General features: G+C 44.9%; 1 protein-coding gene across 1 annotated transcript in view; it reads right to left on the minus strand.

The window, feature by feature from the left end:
• Positions 1 to 7,550: 7,550 nt before the first annotated feature.
• eps15l1a (epidermal growth factor receptor pathway substrate 15-like 1a) overlaps positions 7,551 to 23,176 on the minus strand; it is a gene marked incomplete at both ends in the record, with an annotated part of 60,058 nt that continues 44,432 nt past the window's right edge. Inside the window, 3 exons of the mRNA XM_083647392.1 lie at positions 7,551 to 7,697; positions 10,939 to 10,955; positions 15,146 to 15,310. Of these exons, the coding sequence (XP_083503518.1) occupies positions 7,551 to 7,697; positions 10,939 to 10,955; positions 15,146 to 15,310 (329 nt within the window). The remainder of the gene's footprint in view (positions 7,698 to 10,938; positions 10,956 to 15,145; positions 15,311 to 23,176) is intronic.

Here is a 23,176-nt window from a genome sequence, read left to right on the forward strand (position 1 = left end):
AAATTCCATCGTGGCGTTCCTGAGATATCACGTTAGCTGGCAGTCGTGAGGTCACAGTGACCTTGAACTTTGACCACCAAAGTCTAATCAGTTCATCCTTGAGTCCAAGTAGATGTTTGAGCCACATTTGAGGAAATTCCGTCGAGGCGTTCCTGAGATATTGCATTAACAAGCATGAAAACGGCGGTCGTGAGGTCACAGTGACCTTGAACTTTGACCACCAAAATGTAATCAGTTCATCCCTTCATCCTTGAGTCCAAGTGGACGTTTGAGCCAAATTCAAAGAAATTGCTTCAAAGGCGTTCCTGAGATATCGCGTTAACGACCTTGAAAATTAAGTTCGTGAGATCACAGTGACCTTGAACCTTGACCACCAAAATCCGTTAATTTGATTTAGACCGATATATGGGGGCTGATATTGTCCTTTTATTAAAAACTCAGATGTGATCCAGTCACTGTGGCCCCCTCTGATGTCAGCCTGCATAATGTGTGTGTGTGTGCTCACGGTCCTCTGGGGAGTAAAGGGATATCCCGCTGTTTCCAGGAATTCTCCCTGTACCAAGTGTGTGTGAGTGTGTGTGTGTGTGTATCGCTGGGAAGGGGGTGGGTGAGCTATTCAAAACACTGCAGCAGGAACATGGAGGCTACCTGGACTGATGTGACTGAAAGTGAAAGCACGGGGAGCTGGGGCGATGTCACGTCTTCTGTCGCCACACTGTGATGTTCAGCGGGCCCGGTAGAGAGAAGCCTGAATGTGCGGAAAAGAAGAAACGTAGTGAAAACGTCTCCAAAAGGAGACAGAGAGAGAGATATTTGCACTATAGGTGAGGCGAAACCAGTTTATCCTTCCAATTCTCTCTTGACCCGAATTCCCAGTTAAAAGCCAATAGCCTTTTCATTTCCTCCTCTCCATTACCATAGGGTAAACACAAACCTACCTTGGAATTTCCTGTTATTCCATACGGAGACAGTTAGCATTCGCTAACACAGCGGATTGCTTGGGTTTCAGCTAATATGTCCAGCAATGGCCCGCTTTGTTTGCACAGCATTAATTTCACACTACACAGCTGTACCCTTGAAATATAGCTGAGTGTAATTCGCTGCACATTTGCGGCCGTCTGGTCTGGGAGGGTTGGAGCGGTTAGTTACTGGAGGCCTTTCTGGAGCTTTGTGCGAGGCCACATCCCCTAAGAGACGCTCTATGGACATGTGGTCTGTGCAGCTTGATACTTACACCCGGCAGGTCAGGCTGAATTTCTCGGGTAATTCGGTGCTACTTGTTGCGTTTTAACATCCATAAATCATAATTCATTTTGAGGCCTTGGATTTGGCGGGAAATCTGCTGTAGGGTATTGCTTATACAGCACAGAGAGACATTGTTTTATGGCCCGAATGACACTTGTGGCACAAGTGTAACTTGATCTGGATGTCTGCTCTGACTGTCATCTTTACTACAAATGGTCCTTTTTAAATGACAGGTAACTCAACTTTAAATGACAAACCCACGACTATTGATTGATGATCCTATGTCATGTTAAATGTCTAATTGATTATCCTAAACAATAGGACTTACAGTGTGGCTCCTCTAATTGACTGGTGCATGGGTGTAACCCATGCTAAAGGCTTGCCCAGGCTGTGTGGAGGCGGGATTCGAACCCCACGCTCTCCCGCTTCCAAAGCGCACATTCTATCCGCAACACCTCAAGCTCCTGTGGGCCTGTATACTGGGGAGTGAGATTAACAAACAACTCGCTACCACTCGGGACTCGCGAGGACTCTGATTCACTTGGTTATGCATGGTATCTGCAGTTTTCACAATGCCAAATATATATATATTTTTTGTTTAATGCTACATGAAACTGAATTTAGGAAACAAAATAAATAAACAAACCCAGACTATTTCGAGAGACTCGCTATCGTTCTGAAATGATAGTGTATGTAGTGTGCTTTCAGATGGCAATAATTGTCTATTTTGTAGATGCGCACTGCAGTATAGTCTCTTACCTTGTACCGTGTATACTTGGCGGTAAATAACTGTCTAGAAACCAATCAAACAGCAGTTCTTCCTCTCATTTAACTGAAATGTTTATTCTAGTAAACGGTACACACCACGTAGAGGATCACTATTCAAAATAAACCCAAGCCTCTGCTTTTTGTCTATTAACGTAACTGTAGTCAATCCTCCAAATGGTTTTGATCAAGTTATTTCTTTTACACATCTCTTTTCTTCTTCTTCACTTCTTATAGGACAAATATAACAGACATGAGACTATACAGATTGTATACACACACCGTATGCATCTTAATAAAGACAGCGTGGATTATTTCACCTACACAGGAGGGAGGGAAGTTGAACGCAGAAACGCCAAAACGTGTTAACAGGAATGCGTCAAGCTTCAGATAGCCCGTAAAAATAAATCAAAGAGAGAAGAAAATGAAAATATAACAACGAAACAAGTCCCCAACAATCTGTTTGGCTGCTTACCATCAGGCCCCAGCCCAAGTCTTGAGTAACACAACTCACTGGCTTCATTCTAAAATGAAACATCCACCATTAGGAAGAAAAAAACAAGCAAAACAAAAAATATGTTGTTTTGCCAAGTGGTTGCTCACATGAAAGTTCAACAGAAATCTTAGTAACGTTGTGATATTTGTTTGTAAAACTGCTAACATGGTCAAGAATTAAATAATTAAATTTAAAATATGGAGTAATGAACATCCCCAAAAGGGATAAACAGCATTTTGAAATGTAACCCTTTGAGAATCTGTCGCCAGTAGAAAGAAATAAAAGCGTGAACACACTCTACAAAGTCAGGGCAGTAGGGTCGGCGGTAGCTGGCGCTTAAATAATCATTAAAAACATACATATTAAAAAAAACATCAGACTGGATTCACAGGTATCTCAGGACACAAAAACAAAAAAAATAAATCTATTGCACAAAGGAGGTATCAAAGACAAATACAGCATGAGAGATGGTACCGCGTGTAACAGCAGGGGAGTGGTGGAGGTATGAGGGATCACACACACACATCAATGGTGGAGAACACATGTGCCTGTTGGACATGCTCAGTCCAGTGAGTAAGATAATGTTACTAACCTTCTTAGTGCTCAGGTATTGTTTTTAAAGGTGCTACATGTAGCATGTGGCATTTCTCAAAATTAAAACTACATTTCCCATGAACCCTGTTTACCATGTTGATAGTGTACTTGTCCCTTTTTTCCCTCCCTGCATTTGAAACTGTAGTTAGAAAGTGAAACGGTTCCCGGTGTTGTGCCATAAAGCAATACAGCACCTTGTTGCCCTTCTTTAGGGAACAGTAGGTACACCTGTAACTAGGGATGCACAGATATGGAAATTTTGGGCCGATACCAATTCTCAAACACCACAATCGTCTGATACTGATAGCATGCCGATATTCTGTTTCATATTGACCCATTTGTGCCCTGCTAAAATAATCTATATTCTGCCCATCATTATATTATATTTATTATTATTATATTTTGCATTAATATAAATTTAAGGACACACATATATATATATTTTTTTAATGAAAACAAACGCTGTCCTTCCATTCAATGGAACAATGTTAATGAGTATCGGTCATCGGTGGATTTAATCTTATCATCCGATGAACCTATTGTAGTCAACAATGCAGAAATGATCTATTTCCGATATTCGACCGATATATCTGTGCATCACTATCCATATATTTAGCAGTTCCCACTCAATCTGACCCAGAGGCACAGTGTAGAATACAGTGCAGTTTAAGCTGGTAGAGGGCTGACAATCTTCTCTGTGATGGCCTTGTTTGTTTACAGTAATGATCAGTAACGTCTCAAAATGAATGTGGTCATAATTTACTTATCTTAAAATGCCACATGCAGCACCTTTAAGTTGCATCTAAAAGCATATTCAATTTAAAACAGCTACGACGCGAGTAAGATACCTGGGAGACACCAATTTTAAATGGGTGACTAAAACTTACTCTAAATTCTGAAATATTCAGTATAATTATTAGTATTATTGATATATAAAGGCATATTGGTAATTGGCGTCTAAAGATGCATACCAAACAGCCTATCCCACACAAGCAACCGTGATCTTATAGCTATTCAGAGTAATGAGTGCACGCAGACTCCCTCTCTGAAACAGCAGACTAATCAGATTTCAATAGAGACTCATTGAGTAGTGGACCTCCTCCCAGAGCAGCGGGTTGGTATCACCGCCTCCTGCTACAGAGTGACACATCTGTTCTACATGATAGATCTCTGTTTCTATCTGCACGTTTCACAATGTTTTTGCTCCAAACTCAGCCAAGACATCTGGCTGTGATTAAAACACCATAGACAGACTGAGACTACATTTAAAGGGATACTTTGACGTTTTTTGAATATTAGCCTTGTTAGTTTTCCCTGCGCGAGGCACCTGTCACATTGTGGCGAGAAACGTTTCTTAAGTGGCACTTCAGTTTAACCTAAAAATACCTTCATGTGAGTCAGTGTTGACATTCCTTATTCAAACTAATGGCTGCTGCTGGCAACGAGCTAGCTTAGCAGCTGGCAGCTAGCAGTACCCATTGATTGGTTTCAGATCTAATCTGCAGTTTTTCTTGGAGACACATTTCCACCAGTGTGACAAGAACATCGCAAAGACAAAAAAAACAACGTAACGTCAATGTGTATTCTTACAGGTAAGGGCTGGACCAAAAAGCTCTTAGTTTAACGTTAGCTATTGTACAGATTATGCACCAGGGAGACTCCTCTCATACGTTAATACATTTTCTAACGGCTACAGCAAATCTTCATGATATGTAAACAAAACAAGAAGCCAGGGAGAGGCAGTTTGCATTTCTACCTGGCAGCATTAGTGAGATTGAACATTAAAATGTAACCACATTTTTCTGCCCAATTTTGTGGCTTCACACTACAAGGATTTTACAGTTGTTTCACCCAGCAAGGCAATTCCACAGACGTATTAATAATGTCTGGTTAAAAATCACAGTTTATATAATAGCTCAGTCGTGCCGTCGATTCCTTTTAGATGCTTCCCCAGCACTGTGATTGCGTTCAATTTGCGGGAAGGAGCTTTAACACTAAAGTAGTTGAGGAAATCCTGTAGTGTGAGTCCAGCTTTCAACTATGGCTCAGAGAAAAGTCTGCGCTCCGACACGCCGAGTCCCACCTCAGGGCATACACATGGCAAAAAAACACTGAGTGAAGCAGCTTATGATTGGTCATGGACACACACACAGAATACACACACGCGCACGCATATAAATACAACATACAACAGAGGGGCTTTGAGTAAAACAGCAAGTCTTCACACAGTTAGTTTAGCGTGATCTACTCCGTTCTGTTGCAAATTCGAGATGAAATCGACATAAAAAAAAAAAAAAGAACGAAGCAGACGTCAGTCTATTTCACGATTAGGCTGAAGCATTAGCTACCAGTTCAAGTAAAGGGGCAATTCAGATAAAAACAAAGTGAGTGGTTGAGCCCATGTTGTGACAACAAACTATAAGACAGCAACAAAAATATATATATATATAACTTTTCCACACATTTCCAGTTTTATCCGTGACAACCTGGGGTGACCTGAAGATTAGTTTCAAAACCTTTCCAAAGCCTCTGCAGCTCCTGCTCGCCTGGAGAACTGAGGTTTGAACTTCAAATTATACAACAAAGAAAGGCGATATACATTTTCTGCTGTTTTGAAACAAATAGTTCAAAATTAATAAAAAAAAACAATGATCACATCATGAAATAAAAAAAAATCAGCGCTCTCTAAAATGAAAACCAGGTCAAATGTAGAAAAACGAACTCCCTCATCTTGCCTTTTAGTTGTCAGATGTAGTGTGTGGTGTGTTGAGTCACAGCATTATGATCGAGAAGAGGCATAGTTAGCTCCTTTTATCTATGTACACTGGACAGAGAGGGGGAGAAAGTACTGCAGCTCGTCACACAGAACCCTCCGCAGCACCATCTCACACTCCTGGACAAAGAAAATAGATCTGTACAATTTGTTACTGTCAGTTAAAGGGATACGTTGACATTTTACATTTCAGTCGGTCGTTTGTCAGGTGCTCGTCGTGCTTCTTGGAAACCGCTGTGCACTGAATCATTATTAATCATTATTATTATCGTTGTCAAACTGACAGACTGAGATGTCAACGTATCCTGCTAATGTCGCTTAAAACGTTTCTTTTTCCACACAGGAGGAGCCGCTAGGAGAGAGGAGGCAAGCGTCCTTCCTGCCTGACACCATCTCAAAACTCAAAGGACATTTCAGAGAAAAATAAACGCTTCTGACTTTATGGTAAAAGTCAAATCTTACTGTAGATCTGGTGAGTTTCTGAATTAAAAAACAAAAGAAAACAAAACAAGAATTGTTCTCAATCTCAATTTGGAGAAGACCGCCAAAGACGTTCCTCTCCAAATGGTGGCTCCACATTCATGAGAACCAAAATACTGAAATAATAGTTAATTGTTTAACGCAAAATTCTACCAGCATAGCAAGTCCACACTGAATATCAATGACATGGTCAATATCATGAATAACTCATTGATATAGCCATATCACGACTATTCGTTATTGGGGGGGAAATCCCTTCTGAAAGAAATACCTTGCCAAAAGAAAGACCTTGCCATTTTGACTTTTCTCATTATTTTTTCTTCACCAGGCGCTTGTTAGACTGTGGGGAGTGTCTATATTGGCTCTTTTGACACTGAAATGCAGAAACCATGTAAGCTAACAATTGTGTTAGCTAGCGGCTACCGAGAATTAGCTTCGGTAATGCTATCTTATGGCTAGCTTACAGCTAGCATTACTTGTGGGTTTTATTTTCCCACAATGTGCCAATAGCACAAGAAGAAAAAAACAAACAAAACAAACTTGACGCGACAAACGCCGGAGAGGGAAAAAAACGGACTAAAACTCAAAATAAGGTTTTCTTCGAACATGGGGCGGCTAGTCCGGCCGGTCCAGTGAGTGGATCCATGCTCTTGACACCAGTTAGTCCTATTCACTGTCACATTACCAGTCAGCCACTATAGTGCATATACGCAGCGCATCAGTTCGCTTACGTCAAGCACTCGACAGCTCTCTCTTGCATTGTCCTCCGTCTCTCCGTTCATCCTTCAGTTCCTCTGTCAGTCCGTATCGGCAGGAGAGGTTTCTGCTGTGATTGCTCTGGATTCAGTTCTCGAACCCGCCCCGTGGTGGGATATATAGTTCTGTTTTCTACACAGGATCAGTGCCCAAAACCCGCACGAAGTTCGGTTTAGTTTTTCCTTTTTCTTTTAGCTTTGTTCAGTAACTCAGTGTGGGGAATGCCTCTCGTGGATGTTGTGTGTGTTTGTGTGAACACTACAATGGATGTGCTTTGTATGTATCTGAATATTAAGATATCGATCAGTTCTACGTGTGTGTGTGTGTGTGTGTAGGTTTGTGTCAGTTAGAGCTTGTTCATGTCAGCCTGCCTATGCGCTCTGTGTGTGTGTGTGTGTGTGTGTGTGTGTGTGTGTGTGTGTGTGTGTGTGTGCGTTCAGGTCATGCGTTTGACATCTCTGCCTTGCTGAGGGCGATGGCCAGCTCCAGGTCCTCCTGCTCCTGCTGCCTGAGCCTCTTCAGGCGCTCTCGCTCGGCCCGCTCACTCTCCCGCTTAGCCCACTCCAACTGCTGGGCCTCATTCCCAAACTACAGGGAGAGAGAGAGAGAGAAAGAGAGACAGACAGAGAGAGAGAGAGAGAGAGAGAGAGAGAGAGAGAGAGAGAGAGAGAGAGAGAGAGAGAGAGAGACAGACAGACAGAGAGAGAGAGAGAGAGAGAGAGAGAGAGATAGAGAGAAAGAGAGACAGACAGAGAGAGAGAGAGAGAGAGAGAAAGAGAGACAGACAGAGAGAGAGAAAGAGTGACAGAGACAGAGACAGACAGAGAGAGACAGAGACAGACAGAGAAAGAGAGACAGACAGAGAGAGAGAGAGAGATAGAGAGAGAGAAAGATAGAGAGAGAGAGACATGGAGAGAAAGAGAGAGAGAGAGAGAGAGAGAGAGAGAAAGAGAGACATGGAGAGAATAAGATATGGAGATGGACAGAGACACAGAGTACAGTAGAATACAGTCTAGAGTTACAATAAACCAAAGACAGGCATTCCGTTTTTCCATGGCTTGAATCCTGAGGGAGTAACAGAAAATGTAATCTGTAAAGTGATTGCATTCCACCACAGGCCTACTACCGGTAATTCCCCCCAAAATCACCAGTAAACTAGATGTTTAGAGCAGACTATAACCTCCAAATGATGGTTACTGGTCATTGTGCCTGGCAGAGTAGACTAACTTTGAAAAGAAAAAAGTCTGCACTGATGAAGGTTGTTGAACCGAAACGTTATCAATAAACTCCAAGTCTTAAGTATGCTCCAGAGTGCAGACTTTTTTCTTTTCAACGTATAGCTTTGTTAGTCTAGCACCTGGTTTGCATAGTGGATGTGCAGACGCTTCTCTCTATAGAGTAGACTAACTTCCCAGCCACGGTCACACAGCCATGGTACCAATGCTTGGTTGGCAGCTGGTGGTAAATCCCCACCGACTCACCAAACCAATCAAACCAAAGTGTGATTACATCTTATTTGCTAAAAATACTTTGAGTGTTGGAAAGTTGATTTGCATTGAGATGGGTCATCTGGTGAGTGTGAGCAGAGGGCCGGTGCAAAGTGACCACAGGGTGACTACAGGTTTCTGAAAGTTGCATTTAAAGCTCCCCTCCAGGCAGTTTTGGTTGGTGATTCAGCCATTTTAACCAAGGAGATACGCCCGGAAAAACAGTTCAAGTTACGCCGGAAAGAAACCGTATTCCTCTGTAACTCAGTGGCATTTTGAGCCCGGCGAACATGGTTACAGCCAGCAGGCAGCGGGCTTAGCTAACATAGCTAACAGCTAGCTAGCAAGTTAACATGCTAGCTCGTCCTCAGAATCGAATTGCGATTACGTATCCCCACTATTATAATACGGCGGATTCTGCGGCAGACACTTGCTTGGGCGAGGGCACGCCGTGGTCGATCTGTTTCTGCGACGAGCCCACGAAGTGGGTAGAACCTCGAAGACAAACCATCGAGGCACGGTGGCGTGCGAGCCGAGGCACCGAGGGACGCGAGAGCGCGCAATTTCTAGCGTTCCATTGAGTCGTACGTCATAGCTCCATTTTAGCAACTAACTTAACTTTTTTAATTTGAGCACAAAATTAAGTTATTTCTCAAAAGAAATGCTTTGGCGAACAGTGTGGTTAAATCAACAGTGTCAGGAGGACATGACTCAAAAACATGAGATATCTCACACCCCCCAATCACCATCAACGGCACAGTGGTGGAAAGGGTGGACAGCTTCAAGTACCTGGGAGTCAACATCCACCAGGACCTGACCTGGGCCGGCCACACTGCCACTGTTGTCAAAAAGGCCCAACAGCGACTACACGGACTCAGACGCCTGAAGAAATTTGGGCTAAGGCCAAAAATCCTCAGGGACTTCTACAGAGGCACCATTGAAAGCCTGCTGACTGGCTGCTTCACCACCTGGTACGGGAACTGCACCACCATGGACAGCAGGGTGCTAAGAAGGGTGAGGCGCGCGGCCCAGCACATAACAGGATGTGAGCTGCCAGAACTGCAGGAACTGTACAACCAGCGGTGCCTCAGGAGGTCCATGAAGATCATCAAAGACACAAACCATCCCCACAACAGCCTGTTCTCCCTGTTACCCTCAGGGAGGAGATACAGGGTCCCAAGAGCACGCACAAATCGCTTGAGGGACAGTTTCTTCTCGCAGGCCACGAGACTCCTTAACATATACAAATAGTGTAGTAGCCGTACTGTACCGCACTGCAGCTGCTACCATCACGTATGACTAATGTTCAATAGTATGTTAATTAGGCATATGCTATTTGCACCTAACAGAATGTTATTATGTTTAATTATGTTTAATTATGTTTAAAGTATGTTCATGCCATTTGCACATATGTGCCACTGTCTGTGGCGTGTCTTACTGCTTTATTGCTTGTTGCCTCTTGTTTTTAATTATTTTTTATTTTATTTTTGCACTATGTTGTAACGGAGTCTACAGCACAAGAATTTTACACGTGATACTTGTACTACGGAGTGACAATAAAAATCTTGAATCTTGAAAATGACAAAATACACTGGAGGGGGGCGTTAAGGTGCTTCAATGCGAACTCAATTAAAAACACAAGACTTTTTTCACACAAAAATATGCCTATGAGTTAAACACAACAACAATACAGTAACACATCAGCACAACCGGAGAGAAAAGTACAGCAACAAGACCTCTGAAACTGACTCAAACATAACATTTATTATCTCATTTAATGCTGTGTTCCAGAGATGACAGAAAGCTGTCAATTCCAATTTCCTACTCAGAAAAATGGAACGTCACATCAAGTTGGAAATTCCAAGTAGAAACTTGGGCAAGAATTCGCAACTCTCTGACGTTTCAGAGATGCCGTTCGTTATCTGATGATGTGTCAAAATGGTGGCATACGAGGCATACACCACACAGCATTACTTTTAACAGGTTTATTAACCTTCATTTAACATTTTTCAGCATCACATGATATAAAATCTATCACATCTCCTGTGGGAAATGGTTAAAACTGCATTTGCAAATGCAGTTGCTAATGTTCTATGCTGACTAGCTAGCTAACGTTGGCACACACATGCCGTGTCAGCTGTGCCATGGAGAACAGGAGTTTATGTTTGGCAAAGACAATGTCATGTCATCCATGTTTCTCCCCTGGGTTCTCCAAGGTTGTAATGATGACCAGCTGGCATTGTCAGACTGGATGGAACCCAGCATGAACTTTCAAAAGGCTTCAATTGAATTCGTAACTTACAACATTGTAGGAACACTGGTAGAGTTTTGAACTCTCTTACCTTGACTTTGTCGGGTCCTGTCAGAGAGGTGGATTACAGAACAACAGAGGAATTATAAACCAGAAGACCCTAACTTTACTGTGTTGATCTAGGCTAGTTTACAGGACATCACACCACAGAACACAGCCACTTTAAAGGGATATCTGGACATTCTCACTTTAGTCTTCTTCCTTTCAAAATATGTTTCCTTCCGTAACCCAGAAAGAGCCCGTTAGCTTATTGTCATCATGGGATTCTACTAGCTTCATGCTAACAAGCTAGCTAGCAGTGCTAAATTAGTGTTATTGACAAATGCAAACAAGCCACTTTTGGGTTACCTGAAGGGCACATTGTGACTAAAGTGCCACAGGGAAGACAGATGGACTAAAATAAACATGTCACTTAATCCCTTCGAGCACACACATTAAGCGCTACTGACAACACGTAGATAAACATGTATTTCTACCACAAGCAGATATGACATGCAAAGGAAGTGAGACAAAGACAAAGACGTTAGGGCATTGACATTGCGTTTGTGCGATGGCACCATAACATAGTTGTACGTATGTATTCATTTGCAGATGTGGAGAGCTAGGAAACGTGTCACTGAAATCCCTCCAGGCTATTTTAAAATAGTGGGAATAGTGAATTCCAGTACTGAGTCTGACATACTGGAAGCTAACCCTAACCTATGTTCTTCCTACAGTCCGCTGAGCACAGAGGAATCACTGTCTACTGACCCAGATCTCTAATGCTTTCACATCAACACGCGATGAAAATGTGGCTTAAGACTAGAGAGGATTTTTACAACAGGAATGAACGCATTACTCGATTTTCATGAAGGGGATACTTCTGTGGGAAAGGCAGGAATGAGATGGTTTTCCAAAGACTCTGTGGAGAGCCTGGTTTCTATTACTGTTCAATGTGAGTGTGAGATCCGGGTCTGAGATCGTTAAATTTAAAACAATTAAGAAATCAACTAGAGATGTGCATTTCCGCAAGAAAAACGCTTTGTATGCGGGTGTGACAAACAAATAACAAATAACAGGAATTGTTTTTTGGAGCACGGACCGTTTCTCTAGCTGCTCTCGACCGGATCCACACCTGGAAAAAACGAACGGATCCAGACTACACTACAAGTTAAGCAATACATCCACTAGAGGGCAGTAGAGAGTCAAAAGTGTGTGTGTGTGTGTGTGTGGTACTACTCCGTTTTGCCCCGTTATCCGTAAACTTTCGGGAAACGTGCACAACTACGGAGGAAATGAATGCAGAGTACTACAGACAGAAGGCTCCGCCCACGCCCATATCCGTATTTAACGTTGAGCATAAATGAGACTTTAGCCGTCACGTCGAGTCAAAGGTCCCAAAAGCGAACACAGCGGGGGGGACGCACAAAGACACACACAAGACAGACAAGACAGACAGCACTTAATGAGAAAATCCAGCCAATAGAGAGCCAAAGTCACCGCCTACTTCCTGCTTCAGCACACGCACCAGCGTGTGTACCGCATGGCCCAATTCAAACGGGATAAAAAAATATTATTTTTTTTACCTCTCGTCATTCACCACCATTCATATTTGTTCAGACGCTGCGTGTAGGCAGGGCATGACTTTGACAGTCTATGACAGACTACTAAGTAAACGGCGAACACACTAGCACACAAATACAGCAAGGCCATGCAGGGCGGACAGACTCCGAGCTGAGCGTCGAGTAGTGATACTGCTGTGTCTCTAAATATCCTTATTTATTAGAACAGGCTAAAAGGCTTTTAGATGGGGGCCTATCTGAGTAGCATTTGAACACCTGGTCGACTAGAAGCATATTCTGTGACTATTTAACACTTCGTCCGCTCATTCAAATGTGTTGTTCTATCCACTTTTCCACTTTTGTGTGTGTGTGTGTGTGTGTGTGTGTGTGTGTGTGTGGCTCGTTCCTATTAGAGATTCTCTACTCTCTATATGACCAACATGCCAACACACTGGTGATATTACCCAAGCCTCTGTAAAAGTCAGGGGAATCCCTGACAATGTTTTCAAGATCTTCTTACCAGCACGCGCGCGCACACACACGCACACACACATGCACACACACACGCACGCACGCACGCACACGCACACACACACACACACACACACACACACACACACACACACATGCACACACACACACACACACAGACGCACACACACACTACCACAAAAAGGGCTGACACCCCTTCCTGCGCGGTGAGGAGGCTTTGCTCTGCCCTTCTCTGCAGCCTCATCAACTGTATGAGTTCATGTGCTTGTGTGCAACGTTCTACAATGATGCACACAAAGTAACAACCGCTAACAACGTTCTACAATGATGCACACAAAGTAACAACCGCTAACAACGTTCTACAATGATGCACACAAAGTAACAACCGCTAACAACGTTCTACAATGATGCACACAAAGTAACAACCGCTAACAACGGTCTACAATGATGCACACAAAGTAACAACCGCTAACAACGTTCTACAATGATGCACACAAAGTAACAACCGCTAACAACTTTCTACAATGATGCACACAAAGTAACAACAACCGCTAACAACGTTCTACAATGATGCACACAAAGTAACAACCGCTAACAACGTTCTACAATGATGCACACAAAGTAACAACCGCTAACAACGTTCTACAATGATGCACACAAAGTAACAACCGCTAACAACGTTCTACAATGATGCACACAAAGTAACAACCGCTAACAACGTTCTACAATGATGCACACAAAGTAACAACAACCGCTAACAACGTTCTACAATGATGCACACAAAGTAACAACCGCTAACAACGTTCTACAATGCACACAAAGTAACAACCGCTAACAACGTTCTACAATGATGCACACAAAGTAACAACCGCTAACAACGTTCTACAATGATGCACACAAAGTAACAACCGCTAACAACGTTCTACAATGATGCACACAAAGTAACAACCGCTAACAACGTTCTACAATGCACACAAAGTAACAACCGCTAACAACGTTCTACAATGATGCACACAAAGTAACAACCGCTAACAACGTTCTACAATGATGCACACAAAGTAACAACCGCTAACAACGTTCTACAATGATGCACACAAAGTAACAACCGCTAACAACGTTCTACAATGCACACAAAGTAACAACCGCTAACAACGTTCTACAATGCACACAAAGTAACAACCGCTAACAATGTGAGCTGCAATCATGGCTTTCGCCTATACAGCTTAAATAGAGCATTTTCAGAAGACACAGCAGCACCCAGTTAGAATTTATAGTGGACTAAAAATGGTTTGTCACGGTGGTGAATAGTGGCGTTTTTAGCTCTGCGCTCACTCTCATTCCCAGTCCTTGAATCTTTTTTCATTGCCTGTTACAGTTTAAAGGGGGTTCTTAACGTGGTACATACTCTTTTACTTCATACATCAACGGTTGTGCTGTAATTGCTCTTCATAAACTACAAATATGTCTTCTTTGCATTTGTCTCACAGTGACAACTTTCCTGCAGTGGGAAACCAACAGTGCTGTTCTTTAGCTATATACCATCTTCTCGTCGTCTCTACACCTTACCAACAGTTGTGGACTATGCTGGCTAACCCCTGGCTGTGTGGACTATGCTGGCTAACCCCTGGCTGTGTGGACTATGCTGGCTGGCCCCTGGCTGTGTGGACTATGCTGGCTGGCCCCTGGCTGTGTGGACTATGCTGGCTAACCCCTGACTGTGTGGACTATGCTGGCTGGCCCCTGGCTGTGTGGACTATGCTGGCTGGCCCCTGGCTGTGTGGACTATGCTGGCTAACCCCTGACTGTGTGGACTATGCTGGCTGGCCCCTGGCTGTGTGGGAGCTGTCGTGGGCTGTTTTGGACTGGACACGTGGCGGCTTGTTAACAGATACACTGTAGTGGTTAGAAGGAGCTGCAGGCGGGCAGCAGAGCAGGATGAAGCATAGAGTAGAGTAGTAAATTTAACTGTTGATGCTTGCTGCTTTGAGACCTAACCACACAGTATGCATTGCCTACACTACTCTCTAGGCTCACTGCTGCCTTCTACCCCGTGTCAATCAACATAGCCCTTGACAGTGCCCTTGATAGTGCCCTTGACAGTGTGCTAAAGTCACCTGGTCTGGACACAGAGAGTCAGGCAGTATCACCCATCTCCACTTACAGAGCTGAAGTCAAAACCCACGCTAGAGTGTTTAGGGGCTTTACTTGTTGCCGAGGACGGGGCGAAGGGGTCTTTGCCGCTGAACGGGTCGCCCAGGCCTTTTTTACTCTGGAAGGGGTCCACGACCTCCCCCCCGAACGGCTGGAAGGGGTCGCAGGGTTTGGAGGCGGGGTCGCTCACGCCGGACATGCTCACTGGCGTGCTCTTACCTGAAGACAGGGAAGACAGATAAGAGAGACAAAGTCAGAAGAAGACATCACAGCAGAGGGAGGTGGGCTGGACTGGGCAGAGGGTTGTTTATTCAACGGAGGTCGTCGTGACATTTCTTTCCCTCACCAGACACATGTGAAATTATGGTCTCTCTATTTGTCAGTCATCCCAGTAAAGGCTTGTTAGCGTTGCTAGTTAGCATTGCTAGCATTCGTCAGTGAAACCAATGGGCTGTGTGTAGCACAGGTTTTAAAGAGGGCATTTTGTGAAATGTCAAGGCGTCCTTTTGAACAGCTCTGTGAGGGAATGAGGGGCACAGAGGAGACAAGGTGCTTCAGGGAACAGATCTGTGAGGGAATGAGGGGCACAGAGGAGACAAGGTGCTTCACGGAACAGAACACACACATTTTGTTTGGGAGTGAAGGAGACTTACACTTTGAAAAGACCTCAAACGTACATAACACACAGGCCTCACGTCTCACGTATCTACAGAGGAGAATAGGGTTGGCCTGTTGCAAATGCAGACGGCCGGCAGGCATCGACCATTGAGCCGTCTACATCGCAATATCCTGATGGAACCTCGACGTCCACATCAGTATTCCAATGCTTTGTTTTCTCCCTCTCTCTCTCTCTCCCCACAGTGCAGCCGAGCGCAGGTCTCTCTCCCTCTCTCGCTCTCCCCACAGTGCAGCCGAGCGCAGGTCTCTCTCCCTCTCTCTCTCCCCACAGTGCAGCAGAGCGGAGGTCTCTCTCCCTCTCTCTCTCTCCCCACAGTGCAGCAGAGCGCAGGTCTCTCTCCCTCTCTCTCTCTCCCCACAGTGCAGCTGAGCGGAGGTCTCTCTCCCTCTCTCTCTCTCCCCACAGTGCAGCAGAGCGGAGGTCTCTCTCCCTCTCTCCCCACAGTGCAGCCGAGCCAGGTCTCTCTCTCTCTCCCCACAGTGCAGCAGAGCGGAGGTCTCTCTCCCTCTCTCCCCACAGTGCAGCCGTGCGCAGGTCTCTCTCCCTCTCTCTCTCTCTCCCCACAGTGCAGCCGAGCGCAGGTCTGTCTCTCCCCACAGTGCAGCCGAGTGCAGGTCTCTCTCCCTCTCTCTCTCCCCACAGTGCAGCCGAGCGCAGGTCTCTCTCCCCACAGTGCAGCTGAGCGGAGGTCTCTCTCCCTCTCTCTCTCCCCACAGTGCAGCCGAGTGCAGGTCTCTCTCCCTCTCTCTCTCCCCACAGTGCAGCCGAGAGCAGGTCTCTCTCCCTCTCTCTCTCTCTCTCCCCACAGTGCAGCCGAGCGCAGGTCTCTCTCCCTCTGTCTCTCTCCCCACAGTGCAGCCGAGCGCAGGTCTCTCTCCCTCTCTCCCCACAGTGCAGCCGAGCGCAGGTCTCTCTCCCTCTCTCCCCACAGTGCAGCCGAGCGCAGGTCTCTCTCCCTCTGTCTCTCTCCCCACAGTGGAGCCGAGTGCAGGTCTCTCTCTCCCTCTGTCTCTCTCCCCACAGTGGAGCCGAGTGCAGGTGTCTCTCTCCCTCTGTCTCTCTCCCCACAGTGGAGCCGAGTGCAGGTCTCTCTCTCCCTCTGTCTCTCTCCCCACAGTGGAGCCGAGTGCAGGTCTCTCTCCCTCTCTCCCCACAGTGCAGCAGAGCGCAGGTCTCTCTCCCTCTGTCTCTCTCCCCACAGTGCAGCAGAGCGCAGGTCTCTCTCCCTCTGTCTCTCTCCCCACAGTGCAGCAGAGCGCAGGTCTCTCCCTCTGTCTCTCTCCCCACAGTGCAGCCGTGCGCAGGTCTCTCTCCCTCTCTCTCTCTCTCCCCACAGTGCAGCCGAGTGCAGGTCTCTCTCCCTCTGTCTCTCTCCCCACAGTGGAGCCGAGTGCAGGTCTCTCTCTCTCTCCCCACAGTGCAGCAAAGCGCAGGTCTCTCTCCCTCTCTCTCTCTCTCCCCACAGTGCAGCCGAGTGCAGGTCTCTCTCCCTCTGTCTCTCTCCCCACAGTGGAGCCGAGTGCAGGTCTCTCTCTCTCTCCCCACAGTGCAGCAAAGCGCAGGTCTCTCTCTCCCCACAGTGCAGCCGAGCGCAGGTCTCTCTCCCTCTCTCTCTCTCCCCACAGTGCAGCCGAGCGCAGGTCTCTCTCCCTCTCTCTCTCTCTCTCCCCACAGTGCAGCAGAGCGCAGGTCTCTCTCCCTCTCTCTCTCCCCCCACAGTACAGCCGAGCGCAGGTCTCTCTCCCTCTCTCTCTCTCCCCACAGTGCAGCCGAGCGCAGGTCTCTCTCCCTCTCTCTCTCCCCACAGTGCAGCCGAGCGCAATTGAGGTGCCAATTTGGTGGATGTTGTTTCAGGCATGCGTTTGTCCTACTGTCCACTGGATGATACGGAAATGATGATCTGAAAATCACAGACTGGATGCCACAAACTTTCTTCAGTTAACGTTAACCTACAATAAAACGCAAGCTCTTGTGTTGGGAGATCTGTCGCTAGAACCATTTTTGATCCTCACTTGAAATTCAATCAACATCAACAAACCATTCAGCCTCGTTATGCAAACATCATGTCTTAAAAGCCTATTTCACCTTTCCTTGTTATTTTCTGCCTGGATTGATGCAAAGTGTTGTTTTGACTCGAGGTACGTGTCGTTTGACTCGTGTGTTTCAAGTGTGATGTCGGTATCTTCTTTTGACACTGTGAAGCACTGTCACTTTAAAAGTATGAGTAATGTTATCTCATCGACTTAGGTTATGTTCTGATAGCTCGCGATCTGATCTGATTTGTTGTGGATTCAAATATCAAAACATTCTCACACTTTTCTCACAGTTTTTGCGGCTGTGTGTAGCTCCGCCCGCCCCCCTGCTTTTACCTCGGCCGAGATATCAAAGATAGTAGAGATAGCAGAGCTGCAACAAAAAGCTTTTGAAAGCCACACAAGTTTCAGCTCTACTCATATCCAGGCTTAAAGACACATCCTCCCCTTCAAAACGCATAGGCCTACATCCTATGGAACAAAATGAACCTGTTCTCACACTGCGGATAAAAACAACACCGCACAAATCAAAATACTGTCGTTCAAAAGCCAAGGAAAATGGTTAAAAAGCCGACGCCCATAATACCCAAACCAAACGTGCGAACCTGCCATGTTAGAAGCCATTTTGAATGGTTTCCTGCTAAACCAATGGGTTGGGTCTCTCTCTACCCACATTACCAAGTGTCGCTGTGGTTCACCGACTCACCAGCTACCGACCGATGCCATCCACATTGGCTCAGATTGATTTCGACATGCTTTACTGCATCACTGATAATCTATGCAAGTTGTAATGCAAAGACATGAACCAATACACATATGATACAGTTACTTGCTAATAGCAATTATCCTGATGAGGACATTTGCGGAAGGTCATTAATATGAGTGTCTTACGTCTCTCATATCATTAGTTTTAATGGAAGCATGTGCTTGTTCTGATTAGGGGTGTCAAAAATAATCGATTGTAAGATGCATCGCGATGCGGACGTGCACGATTCTGCATCGATTCACAAATGTCAAAAATCGATTATATAAGAAAATAATAAAAATAATAATAATAATCAAATAAAATATAATGGAAGTACATGCAGTTGTTTATTTTAATTATGGATCATAATACAATGCAATTCCAAATGCACTTTTATTTTAAAAGTAGCCACACAGTGAGAAAAAAGAAAGTGAGAAAAAATAAATCATGTATTGCGGAAAAAAGTGATGCATCGATTTAAGATGCATCGAGATGCATCGATAATCGTTATCGAATCGAATCGTAGCCCCCTGAATCGTAATCGAATCGTGAGGCCAGTGAAGATTCACAGCCCTAGTTCTGATGTGACCAGAACCCTTAATATCTCAATTATTAAGAATTGAAGTGGACCCCCCCCCCCCCGCCCCCCAAGACCTAAAGGCTATATTTACATTGTATTTAAGCCTTGAATTTGGTCTCTGAGTTACCTCCAGCCACCCTGAAAGGGTTTTTTGGGTCCAAATGACCAGCCAGTCAATAGATTACCAGCCAGTCAATAGATTACCAGCCAGTCAATAGATTACCAGCCAGTCAATAGATTACCAGCCAGTCAATAGATTACCAGCCAGTCAATAGATTACCATTGTTTTTGTTTGTTTGTTTTTTGGTTGGTGAGTGAAGCACACATGGTGGCTGGTGTTAATTTTGCGCCCTGAACCAGACAGCCTGTGTGCCCGAAAGCAGAGGTTCTCAAATGTTTTTCAGCCAAGGACCCCTTACAACATAGAAAATATACCGGGGACCCCCTCATTCTGATTTGTGATTTTGGGCTAAGCTTAATTGAAGCTTTTGCCAAAAGATTTTTTTTTTTTTTTTTTTCCTTTAAACTTTTCGCGGACCCCCTGGCAATTTGAGAACCACTGCCCTAAAGAACCAGACAGCCTGTGTGCCCCAAAGACCCTGAACCAGACAGCCTGTGTGCCCTAAAGACCGAATAAGTTCGACAATCTCCTGGGGAATAAGTCTAAAAATTGCCACTTCACACTTAGAAAGGTCTGGTTTTTCAAACCATTTGGGACCCGTTTCTAACCTACCTTGATGAGGTTAGACTCACCTGGCTGGTTTCTCATGATCCCCTCGTATGGGACCCCAGGCATAATATCTTTCACAAGCACATAAGCACCTTATGCGGCTGGTAATCATGTCATATTCAATGTTGATCTTATATGTATGTTTTTGTTTTGTCTTTTTTGTTTGTTTTTTTCCCGTTTCCTGTGTCTGAGCGTGTTTGTTTGCGCTTTAAATGTTCAGAAATTTTAAAATAAAATATTGGAAAAAAAAAAAGAGAAAGGTCCGGTTTTTCAAGCTCGACTACTGGTGTGTGTGTGTATGTCAGGGCGGGTCACAGCGGGGGTAACGCGGAGGCTGGCAGAGCAGAGAGAGGCCCGTGGGAACGTTGAGAGTTTAGCGAGGTGTCGGTGTCGGTGTTAAAACCGCAGCACCAGCCAAGCATCCTACCCATCCGCTCTGAGCCCCGCTCCCCCAGATAACACCGTCGATCGTGGGTGAACATCGCTTGAATCGCTTCACACTTACAAAAGCTGCTCGGAAATCAGTTTTACTCTTATGGTAAACTGAACAAGCAGTACATGCATATATATAGATAAGGACATTCACACAGGCACACACACTCACACACACACACACACACATGAGTCACCACAATCGCGAGTTCCACCCTGTTTCATAAGAATTCTGCACATCATTAGGGACATCTATATTCGAGGTACGCCGCAGGTTTTTACATGTGCCCTTCAGAGGTGAACCTGTTGAGAACAAACGTATCTCCACCGCTCGGTTTGCCAAGAATAACGCCTTATTATTTATAATCGCACCGTGTCAATGCACCGACGGTTATTAACGCCTCGCCTTGGATTAGCCAAGATACTCCGTTCACACCTTGTGATCAGAGGGACGGCGGCAGACTGTGCATGAGGGAATATCAAGGTGTGTGTGTGAGTGTGTGTGTGAGTGTGTGTGTGAGAGAGAGAGAGAGAGAGAGAGAGAGTGTGTGTGTTTGAGAGGGAAACCTCCCATCAAATGGAAAACTCCAATACATTCCTGACGAGACATAAGTGTGCCTCTGCTGCAGCCAAAATGTGTCTCAACCTGCCACTGTCTCAGACAGGAGGCACACGTCACTGACACATCTTTTATTTATAGAAAGAAATTGATGGACTGATTTACTTGATTTATTGTATTGTGTTTACTTTGACTTCATTTACTTTTTATTGATTTGTCTTTATTGACACAATCTAGTGTGTGTCTGAGTTTGATTATTATTTGGATTTGTTGACGTTGCTTTTGGCAAGATTATACTTGAGTGTTTCGTGGCAATAAAGCATCTTGAATTGAACAGAGTGTTTGAGAGAGAGAGGAGTTGGAACAGCAGCCCGGGGTTTGTTTGTGCACCGGGTGTCAACGCTGCTCAGGCTCTACAGCACCTTTTGCCCACAACACACACCACACAGCTTGCAGCCTGACCTCCTCTGAACCAACCAACCAACCAACCACGCGAGCGCGCACACGCACGCACGCGCACACACACACACACACACACACACACACACACACACACACACACACACACACACACACACACACACACACACACACACACACACACACACACACAGGAAGCATGTCAGGGTGTGGCTGAGAACAACACAACCAGGCAAACCACAGATCATCATATGCTCTTATAGTTACACATCACCTTTACACACACACACACACACACACACACACACACACAAGCACACACAAGCACACACACTCAACAACAAAAATAGTTAGTTAAATATGGTAAACACAATGTCACCAAAATGAAAAGGTACATTAAGGACAATCATATTTAAATTGCGAGTAAGTAGGGCTGGGTATTGTTAAAAAAAACTATACATTACCAATACCAGTACCCTTAAAGTCATACCAATATCTTTTATAGCCATGATACTTTTGAACATTTCGGTGGCATCTCGGCACACTGAATGCAAACTCCATCACAGTGCGCTCGACTTCACCACCGCACGTTTCCCCCCTAGATCTGTGTACAAAAACGAATGCAGGTATGGTTTGACTGGAGAAGTTTCAATACTACTTGGTAGTACTGGCCTGGGTTATGTCGATATGAGTAAGATGTGGCCCTGTGTACATTAAGCCCTGTACAGACTCGTATAAGATTTGACCAATCTTACACGTTGATCGCAGGCCACACTGTGGGACTTGGGTCTAATCAACTTGGGTACTACGAGATAAGGTTCGATGTGTGTAGTAGACTGTACGATGATGACACCTATGACCTATGACCTATGACACCACTGGATCGCAGGTAAGATGCACGTCAGTACACAAGAGTCTACCGTCATCAGCGCGCGCCCAACCACACAGCGTACGTCATCCATCTACACTGCCTGGTAGAGATCAATAATCAAGCTAAACAAGAATGGAGAACTTGCAAAGTGCCATTTATGTGTCTGGAAAAAGATCCAAAGAAGAAGAGGAGGAGGAGGAGGAGGAGGAGGAGGAGAATGTGGACCCAGTCGTGGCTAGGGAAAAGAGGGATGCCAATTTTGTGAGAGCGCTTGAGGTAACGCTAATTATTTATTAGCAGCATCTACTAGCATTTAGCGTCTACCGATAGGGACGATCATGCAGCATCTCTATTGGTTGTTTAGTACCGTAGATGTCGTCGTAGTGACACTCGAAACTCCTGACACTGTCAGAATTTGTCCTAGGCTATCTTTGGTCGCAAGACTATTAGTGACAATTAGTCTATTTCACATCCCACCCAAATCACCCATTTTGTGTCTAAAAGGCAGGAAGTAAAACGGGTGCAAGCAAGACATTGATTAGAGCCCCGGCACTGGAACACACCTAAATGGACTGGAAGTTGGAAACCCTCATTAGTGTTCTGCTTGCACCTGTTTTACTTCCTGCTTTTTAGACACAAAATGGATGGGATGTGAAATAGGCTAATGGGCATCTTTGAACTAGGGATGCACGATATATCGGCAATCATATCGGTATCGGCCGATGTTAGTCATTTTTTAACATATCGGCCAAATTCTTCACATTGATATGAATTAATGCAGTAAATCTATGATTTATGGGCTTTTCCAAAGGCTTTGCAAATAAAGAAATGCATAACTTTTTCAAATTCAGTGTTAACATGTGTTTTTCAGTATGTACAAAATGTGATGATCATAAAAATGTGGTTTTATACAGATCATATCGACATCGGTAAGTATCGGTTATCGGCCATAACAGCAATGTTAATATCGGTTATCGGCATCGGCCAAAATGTTCATATCGGTGCATCCCTACTTTGAACCTCTCTCTCACTGCAC

This window comes from Poromitra crassiceps (assembly GCF_964638095.1).
Source record: "Poromitra crassiceps genome assembly, chromosome: 12".
Taxonomy (NCBI): Eukaryota; Metazoa; Chordata; class Actinopteri; order Beryciformes; family Melamphaidae; genus Poromitra; species Poromitra crassiceps.